The sequence below is a fragment of the Nothoprocta perdicaria genome, unplaced genomic scaffold (assembly GCF_003342845.1).
Source record: "Nothoprocta perdicaria isolate Ctin4 unplaced genomic scaffold, notPer1 scaffold_3, whole genome shotgun sequence".
NCBI lineage: Eukaryota > Metazoa > Chordata > Aves > Tinamiformes > Tinamidae > Nothoprocta > Nothoprocta perdicaria.
Window position 1 is genome coordinate 8846996 of NW_020455532.1, and position 9183 is coordinate 8856178.

A 9183-nucleotide genomic window follows, 5' to 3' on the forward strand; every position below is an offset into this window, starting at 1 on the left:
CGCCCGCCTGCCGAGCGGCACCAGCAGCGGGCACCRGGATGGGGGCCTCCCCAGGCGCATCCGCCGGGATGGCCCCTGGGCCGGGCAGCGCTCCCAGGGGCTCTCCCTGCCGAGGGGACACCGGCTTCTCCTGGGGGGGCTTCATAGCCCGGCAGGGGTGGCTGCGGGGGATGCGGGGACGGGGGCGGCTCGGGGGGCGCCGGCCTGTGACCTCATCCCGGGCCCCGCTCTGTGACCCGGCGGCACCGCGGGCGCTGCGAGCGCGGGCGCCTCCGCCCCGGCCGGCCTGGCGGGACGCGCGGCTCCGAGGGGCCCCGTGGGCTCCGACGGGCCCATGTGGAGCAGCCCAGGGAGCCTCTCTCGCCCGCGCTGCCCCCGCCGGGAGCTGCTTTCCACCCGGGATGGCCCCAAGTTGGGGCTGGCRCCCAATCCAGCCCAAACCCAGCATGGGTGGCCCGGCACTCGCTGCACCCGTGCCCGGGTGCTCCGGCCTAAGGGGTGTCCACAATCTCTCCTGCCCATGTGCCGGCTCTGCRGTGGTCCCAGCACAGGGCTGAACCCTGCGGTGTTCAGGGTTTGGGGTTACTAGGGTTTGTACCCCTGGGGGGAAATTGCCCCCCTCCCCTCCTTTTTTCCGGGAATGAGGCAACCGAGAAGGCTACGAGGGGCCTGTCCCGCGGCTCCCTCCCGCCCGCTGCCTGCAGCGCAGCCGGGCGCCGCCGCTCTCTGCTGAGACCGTGGAAACTCATCGCAGGCACGAGGCTGCACGGCGCATGCGCGGGACTCGCTCACCGCCCCCTCCCACCCCAGCGGGACGGCCCCGCGCATGCGCAGGCGCCGGAGGCAGCGCGGGGCGGCGGCGCTGCGCAGCGAAGGCGCATGCGCGGGGGGGGGCGCGCGGGGGGGGGCCTGCAGTGGGAGCTGGAAGGACCCTCAAACCCAGGGGTCCCCCCAGACCCAGGGGACCCCCCCCAGTCCCAGGCCTCATCCCCATGGGGACCCCCAAAGCAGCCGCCCACAGAGCTGAGCCCAAATCCCGAGGTCCCGTCCCGCCGAGCGCGGCTCCCAGCGGCCGGGTCGCCCCCCGGCCACAGGCTCCTTGGCCGCTCTGCGGCCTCGCTCCTCTCRGGGCCTTTGCGGCCCTTCTGCCTCCCCGCTGTCCCAGGCCGAAACCTCCCCTTGTAAGGGAGCCGGGGAGGTCACGGCACGCGCCGCGTGCGGATCCTTTCCCATTTATTGCCTCGCTTGCCGGGAAGGAGCCRTTACACAAGCGCGTGGCCAGAAGCCCGGTGTTCTCCCAGATCCTCCCTTAACTGGAGGAAGGGAGCCGCGTCTCGTTCCCTGCTGCTGACTCAGCCGCACGGGACGGGTCTGCCTGCGGCTCCCCCTGACTCACCTCCTCCAGCCTCTAATAGAGGGGAGAGCCCCGGGCAGAGCGCGGCAGGAACCCGTCCCGCCGCCTTTGTGGCCATGACCCCACACTTGGATCACCCCACGCCTGGACGCCGGCTCCCCTTTCGGCAGAGCCGTCCCTGCAGGCAGGCAGGGACACGTCGCTGCTAGCCAGGCTGGTGACACAGGTGTCTGGGGACACCTGCGGGAACCCGGAGGCAGGACAGGGCCGTGAGTCTTCTCCAGAGGCACCAGGGAGCTGGGGAGGCTGCCCAGGTGACCTGGTGCTGCCAAGGGTGGATTTTAAGTCTTTTCTTTACAGATGTGCAGGCTGTGCCCTGGAGGGCTCAAGCTCTTCTCGGTGGTGGCCAGTGACAGGACAAGGGGCAATGAGTCCAAGTTGAAGCACAGGAGGTTCCATCTCCATGTGAGGAAGAACTTCCCTGTGAGGGTGACAGGCTGCCCAGGGGAGGTTGTTGAGTCTCTTTCTCTGGAGATCTTCCAAACCCGTCTGGATGCGACCGGGTGTCCTGGGCTCTGGGTGTCCCTGCTTGAGCAGGGGTTGGATTRGATGACTCCTAGAGGTCCCTTCCAACCTCAACTCTTCTGTCATTCTGTGATTCATTGCCACCCTTGTTCCTGCTCCCTTATGGCCAGGGATGCCACAAGAAAAAAGTCCATCAGTGGGGCTAGCTTGGCCTGTGTTCGCGTGATTGGAATAAAATGGGCACCCCGCTGAGGAGCCGGGATGCGAGGCTCCGCACGGATGTTTTCCTGCCATCCCGGCCCGCCGAGGTGCCCGCGTGGCGTCGCGCTGTCATCGCCTGCACGTCGCGTCCCCGCCGGGGTGCCCGCGTGGCGTCGCGCTGTCATCACCCGCGTGTTGTGTCCCCACCGGGGTGCCCGTGTCCCGCCGCGCTGTCATCACCCCTGGCTCGTGAGCTCGGTGGCCTGCTGTGCCCTTCTGCACGTGGAAGCCGTCGCAGCCTYGCGGTGCCGAGTGACACAGGCCTGTCACGCAGCAGAGCCCCGAGCAATCCCTGCTCCTGCATCTGTCCCCAGGGCTCYTGAGGGGCAGCGCGGCATCCCCCTGTCCCGATATCCCAGCCTGGAAGCTGCCAGGCCCCTGGGAGCCCTGCAGATGGACACATCAGGCAGGACCTGCTGCTTTGGGGATGTGGATAAACCTCCCCGTGGAGGGAGCCAAGGCCTCGTAGCCGACGCCGTCTGCATGACCCAAAGGCAGCAGCAACGTGTGGATAACAGGTTCCCGGTGCACAGCAGCTTCCCGCAGGGGCTGCTCCCGAGGGACAGCAGGGGGACAGCAAAGCAACAGTAGCCAAAACAGAGCAGGGACACAAACACCACCCAGCATCTTTAGTCGGTGCAATGGGGAGGTGAATGTGCTGAGAAAGGGGCTGGCAGGATGAGCCGCAGGCGCTGGAAACTCCCTGAAAGGGCCCAGGGGGGTGGCCTGGCTCTGTATGCGCCTGTCACAGCCCTCGTTCCCGCTTCGCTGCCACCAGGGCCGGGCAGGACAGGGACTGAGTCACTGCTGAGACACAGGAAGGAGGCAGAGGGCCAAGTCTGCCGCTCTGCCGCCAAGGAGCAGCCTCCACGCACTACAGCAACCCTGGAGAGAAACAGCTTGAAACGGCCTCTCAGGGGTGTCACTGGGGACAGAGGGGCCCAGACGCGTGGGGACGGGGCAAGGAAGGAGCCCGCAGGCCTTGCCCATGTGCTCTCCTCTCCCGCACGGCCACACACGCTGAGGAGAAAAGCAAAGACAGAAGCGAAAGAAGACCCTGAATCGTAACCGCGCTCCCTGTCCCAGCACAGAGCCCCCATCTCCAGTCCCGGCGCCCCATGTCACAGCACCCACAAGGGACATGGTGGGGCAGCGAGCCCCGTCCTCCCCACTCCCCTGCTGCAGAGACCCTGCAAGGGAGTCAGAGAAGGGGACCTTGCAAAAGGGTCGTAGAAGGGGATTGTGCAAGGGGACCCTCCACGAGGACTATGCAAGGGGACGATGCAAAGGGGTCATGTAAGGGAACCCTGCAAGGGGCTCTGCAGGGGGACCCTCCATGGGGGCCATGCAAGGGGACCCTGCAAGGGACACGGGCGGGGGGACCGGCGGCGCCGGCAGCGGCGGGCCCGGGGCAAGGGCCGGGTCCGGGGCAAGGGCCGGGTCCGGGCGCTGGCACCGCCCCGCGCAGCGCCCGGCACCGCCCCGCACGGGCGGCCCGCGGCGGCTCCGCTCGCGGCATGGCCGGGCCCGGCGCGCACAGCCGCGGCCGGCGGCTGCCCGGTGAGTGCGGGGACGGGGCGGGTCGGCTCGGCTCGGGTCGGGTCGGTGGAAGCAGCCCCCGGCTGCGGCTCCCACCTGCTGCGCCCACCCCCGCTGCAGGACTCACCTGCCTGCCAAGCGGGACCTGTTGGGCTGCAGGTGTCCTGCGAGGTGGCATCACCCGCCCCCGCAGCGCCCCTAAAGCCACCAGCCCGCGCGAGGGGCAAGGGAAGGCGAGCTGGGTGCTCGCCCCACATAGCAGGGAGAGGGGACACGGCTGCGGTCCCGGGCCCGCCGGCCTTCCCGCGCGGCCCCAGCGCCTTCCCGTCCCCGCGCTTCTCCGCGCACTGAATCAGGGCCCCGTAAATAGCAGGGTCTTATGACACAGTCTCCGCTGGGGAAGAGCTCTGGGCGCAGGGGATATTTTTAGTGCCGAGACGCTGGGGACTCGAGCAGCGGTAGGAAGGGGCTGGCAGTGAAGCCGTGGCAGACACCGGGGTCACCAGGTGCCCCGTGGCCCCTGTCTCACCCTCCCGCTGCCTTTGCCAGCAGGTTTGGGCTCTGCCCCAAGTGCTGCCGCCCTCCCCCTGCCCTCTGCGCTTCCTCCCGGGGCTATTTGTGCTCTGCTGCGAYGCAAGTTCAGCCGCCGTGTGCAGCCTGACCCTGCGCCTTTCTCCAAGGCATTCCCAGCTTTCCCCTCTGGTGGCTTTTCCCAGCCAGAGATGCCAGCCCTTGGGAAGTCCCTTTGCCCGTTTCCGTGGGGCTGGGATCACTGCCAGGCTCCTTGTGGAGGCTGCGGCAGGATGGGGGCTGCGAGTACCTTCCCTGCATCCGCTGTCCCGCACATGGAGACAGCTGGAGCACTGGGCACGTCCCGCCAGCCACACTGCAGCAGCAGGGAGGGATAAGGCTCTGGGAAAACTGGGAGCAGGGCAAAGGAGCCTGGCTGCCTGGGCTCCTTCCTTCACTAGGGAATTGACTCACACTTGAGCATCCCATTTAAACTCCATTAACCTTTCCCGGCTATTCTGCTTGGCTCCCGGACAATGCGCCAGTTAGGGGACACATTCAACGAGTTCCCAGCACCCYGAAAATCCGAGCGCCTTCACCCCGAGCCAACCTGGAGCCATCCCAGGGGGAGAGGATGGGGCCGGGCAGCCCTGCGCAGGGGTCACAACCACTGCATCGGCCAGCAAAGCTGAACCCCTCCCCGGCAGGCACCGGCCCCCCCGCCGCGCTGGGAACGTGCCAGCCGCATGAGGCAACCCCGGGCACCGCGACAGGGACCAGCAGCTGCCCGGGGAAGTGACCGCCGCTCTCCTCTCCGTCCCCAGCGAGGGCGGCACAGCCACACTAGCAGGGCTGTTCGCTTCCCCCCCGCCACTCCGGACGGCAGGAGGCTCCGTCCCCGACTCTCACGGCGGTCACGGGTGAGGCCAGGCCAAGCRCCCAGCTGCCGCCGCGGGTGACATAATGACATCTCAGTGCTCAGCTCCGCGGCGTGACCCGGGCACCGAGTCTGCAAACAGGTCCTGCCGAGTCCTCCGGCCCCCTCGCCCACAGGAATGTCGCCACCGGCACTTGTCCRGCTGCTTCCCATGGGCCCTCACCCCACCTGGCACAGGCTGCTGCTGCGGAGAGCGCGACACRAGCGTGGAGGCGCAGGTGGCAGCCCTGCTCACAGCAGCCCCGTGGTGACGCTGCCCCTCCAAGCGGGACCTGGGTTTRTTTTGCATTTGCACTGCAGGAGGATGCGGGGCCCTAGCTGGTTCTAGCTGGAGGAATCCAGCTCCCAGGGCACCTGCCTGAGGAGGAYGAGATTCAGGCAAGGGATAGCCCAAAGCAAAAGATGCAGCAGGGGGCTGAGAAACCCTACAGAGCTGCCGAGAAGGAGTGACACCCAGCCCCAGGATGTCCATTTGTCCCTTCGGCTCTYGCACCACAGACGGCAGCCACCAGTGCCCTCTGCCCCTTGCCAGACAGGGCCAGGGTGCTGGGCGAGCACGGGCGCTTCCTCCGCTCCCCTCCTCCCAGCCCGAGGAGCGGAGGGTTTGGGCCGCGCTCGAAGGGAGCAGAGGATGTTTGTTTGGTTCCCCTGGTTACCGCTCTGCCTGCTTCACTGATCACATTTTCCTTGTGCCGCCTGCGCCAAGAGAGCAGCAAGAGAGGAAATCTGGAACACCCRAGGTCACACACCGGCCTGGGAACAGCCGGGGCCACTGCTGGGACTTGTCACAGATCCTCTGTGGCATTCAGGTCCTTGCTGTTGCGGGCARCCAGCCCAAAGGGATGCGCCAGACCCAGGATGCTGGCTCCGAGCTCCCTCCTGGCTCCCTCCAGCCGCTGCCTGAGTGCTCCTCAGCCTGAGGGCTCCTGTCACACCCACAGGGGCCRGGGACGCAGGGAGCGGCGCTGAACTGCAACAGGAATGAAAGGAATTAAACTGCTTGTGCAGGCAGAAGCCAGGTCGGCGGCGGGAGCAGGGGATGCGAGCGGGTGCGGCTGTATTTACAGAGCGGCCGCAGTGGCGGCGGGGTGCAAGGGGCAGGGCTGCTAATGCCTCTTACTCCTCCAGCAATTCTCAGCGTCAGGAACCGTGGAACAACTAGAGCCAGTTCTTGTCCTTGTCCTTGGGAGTTTCTCCTGCGTATGAGTGCTCACAGACAGCGCAGCAGCAGAATCAAGGATTCATTTGTGCAGGCTACGTAGAACTGGAGCATCGAACTCACATCCCCTTTGACAATTCACTGCAGGCAGTGTGAGCCGGGTATTGCCGGCCACCCTGCGTCTTGGGAGGCTGCAGCTCCAACCCAGCGTGCGCTGCTGGCCCTGCTGCTTYAGCATCTTGTGTCTACGCCAAGCAACCAAACCAAGGAGAGCAGAGCAGGGCAGAAGCACCTACCCTCCAGCACGGCAGTGCCACGTGAGCTGGGATAAACCCTGCTTGTCCTGACCCTCCTCTCTCCTTCCTCCTCAGCCGACATGGAGCAGGGGCAGCGCAGCCTKGACGCGGAGCAGATGCAGCAGCAGCTCAAGCTGCGGGAGCGGCAGAAGTTCTTTGAGGAGGTTGTCCAGCACGATGTGGATTTCTTCTTCCCGATATCTCACCTGCAGATGGAGCATCGGAGACGTAAGTGCTGGGGACACCTGCGTGGGGATTGAGGGAGGTATCAGGGAATGGTGACACRGGCTTTAGAGACAGGAGTCTGGGGTACAGGTGCTGCCCGTCTAAAGGTGGCTGGGGACATGTGCCTTGCACCGAGGCAGTGTCACACACAGGGGGTGTGGGTGGGCRTAAGGGTTACTCACAGCACTTAGCTGCAGGACCTGAACTTGGGCACCAAGGCTGGTTCCCTGCACAGGCACAGGACTGAAACAGGCTTCTCCAGGTAGCAGTTTGGAGCAGGGATAGCAGTGAGACAGCAGAGACTTCCAAAAGGATGTCTTAAGGAAACAGGATTCTCCCAGAGACTTCTTAAGAGCCATGGGAGTTCAGCTCCTCACAGCAAAGCTGCTCTCCCTCTTCCAGCTTCTGCCTGGTGTCTGTGGGCTGGCCTGGACTTGGAAACATCCACAGGGCTGATGGTGCCCTTTGCCTGGGAGGCCACTCACCTTTGTGCTGGCCCCTGTTCTCTGCAGCTCCCTTAGGCAGCATTTCCTCCATGGAGGTGAACGTGGACATGCTGGAGCAGATGGACATGATGGACCTGTCAGACCAGGACACTRTGGACGTGTTTCTTCCCTGTGGGCCAGAGGAGAGCAGCGTTGCTGGCCCCCTGCCAGGTACGTGCAGCCTGAGTCCTTCACAGGCCAGGCCGGGAGCTCGTCCTGCCCCCACCAGCCCCCTTGTTCTCCAGCCTGGGCCACGCTGCCTCACGCAGCCCCAGCACCAGGCTCAGCACACGGKCACAACATCCCCCCGTACCAAGACGAGCACGTGGTGCTGGGGACTGCAGTCTTTGCTCTGGGCGGTCCATGGCAGCACCCACCTCCACCCGCAGAGCACCTAGTTCCAGCAGGCAGCCCTGAGACAGGGACATCCATAACGAGGTCCTGCTGCAGAAGGCAACAGAGCAGAGGCCCCTTTCAAAGCTCATGTAGCTGAATTCCCATGTCTTAAAGCTTCTCTGGGGCAGCCAATGTCTTGTCATGATTTCTGAGGTCCCTAGGAGCACACAGAGCTGCCTGTGCTGGGCAAAGAGGCTCCAGGACTCCTCCACCTTGCAGCCCAGCAGTGGCCGGATCCCGATCGCCACAGGAACAGCATGAGGTGCCCGGACCTCTCTCCCCACGCACACACTGCGGTGATTCACTGCTAGGCCAAGCCAAACACCTCCCTCGCCGATGGCCACACGCAGCTCTGAGCCGCGTTTCGGAGAAGACAGAAAAGGCTCCATTGCCAAAAATGGGGAAGGAATGTGAGACAGTGCCCGGAGCCAAGCTGGGGTGAAGCGGGGAGCAGGCTAAGGCAGCCAAGTGTCTCCTGGCAGGCAGTGGAACAGGGTGAAGGAGGCCGTGGCTGGGAGCACGTGGGGAAGCGTATCCTGCAGCAGGGTAACGTGATGGAGCAAGAGACCTCCCAAAGCCTTTTCCTGTCTGTGTTTACCTCTCTCCTTGTGGGCAGACACCAGCCAGTACCCGGAGGAGACCGCCCTGCAAGCGCCCAACGCAGCCGAGGCCAAGTCACGCGTTTCCTCCACGTCCTCCGTCTCTACGGACCAGAACAGCTTGGACACCAGCGAGGATGGGGCCGAGACCCCCGTGGTGCAGTCAGATGAGGAGGACCTGCAGGAGGACAGTGCAAAGGGGCAGGGGGCACGAAGCTAGCAGCTAGCGCTGCCCTCCTCTGTATGGACCTGCCAGCGTGGGGCCGGGACGGCTGCCGGCCCCAACTGCCACGCAGCAAAACCCACCCTGGACTGGTGCCCTGCAGGAGCGTGGAGATGGTTCCCCCTGCTCTTCCTCTGCTCATTCCTCCAGCAGAGAGGGAAGAGGCTCTCGCAGGCCCCCCGCACTAACGCCCCAGGCTCTGCTGCTAACACTGCCCGCTTCAYTCACCACCCTGTGCTCAGCTCCCCGCAGCCAGACCAGCCCAAGCCTCCTTTGGGCTRCCAGCACTGGCTGAAGGGGGCCCCTTAACAAGAAATACACCCRTTCCGAATGCAGCAGCAGGGCCACGTCTTTGCAAGGGGGCTGCGGCAAGGGGGACCTCAGGAGGGAGSCAGGGTGCAAGCAAAGGCAGCCAGGCCCTCGTGCCACATGTCCCTGCAGCTCCCTGTGCTCAGGACAGTGCAGAGCGGCAGCAGGGTCTGGCGACAGCCCTGGCACCTGCAAACGGCTCCCGAGGCTGCAGCGCCGGGCCCTGGAGGCTGCTGGGGACCCACGCAAAGCGCGAGGCTCCCCGCGTGGACACGAAGCCGCTCGCAGCCACCACGGAGCTGCGGGAGTGGCCGGGCCCTGCAGCGCGAGCTGCGGCTCCGCAGACACTACCGCGGGGAGGAACC

The 9183-nt window shown here is 65.6% G+C and overlaps 2 protein-coding genes across 2 annotated transcripts in view; both read left to right on the forward strand.

The window, feature by feature from the left end:
- The first annotated feature begins 6661 nt into the window (after positions 1-6661).
- Positions 6662-8633, forward strand: DBNDD2 (dysbindin domain containing 2). Its single transcript, XM_026042032.1, has 3 exons — positions 6662-6809; positions 7319-7462; positions 8304-8633. Exons 1-3 carry the CDS (start codon positions 6662-6664, stop codon positions 8504-8506), a joined length of 495 nt encoding a protein of 164 aa, XP_025897817.1. The 3' UTR covers positions 8507-8633.
- A 206-nt stretch (positions 8634-8839) lies between these two features.
- The window catches only part of PIGT (phosphatidylinositol glycan anchor biosynthesis class T), a 6857-nt gene continuing 6513 nt past the window's right edge, over positions 8840-9183 (forward strand). The window contains exon 1 of the mRNA XM_026042033.1: positions 8840-8905. Coding sequence (XP_025897818.1) covers positions 8840-8905 — 66 coding nt within the window. The remainder of the gene's footprint in view (positions 8906-9183) is intronic.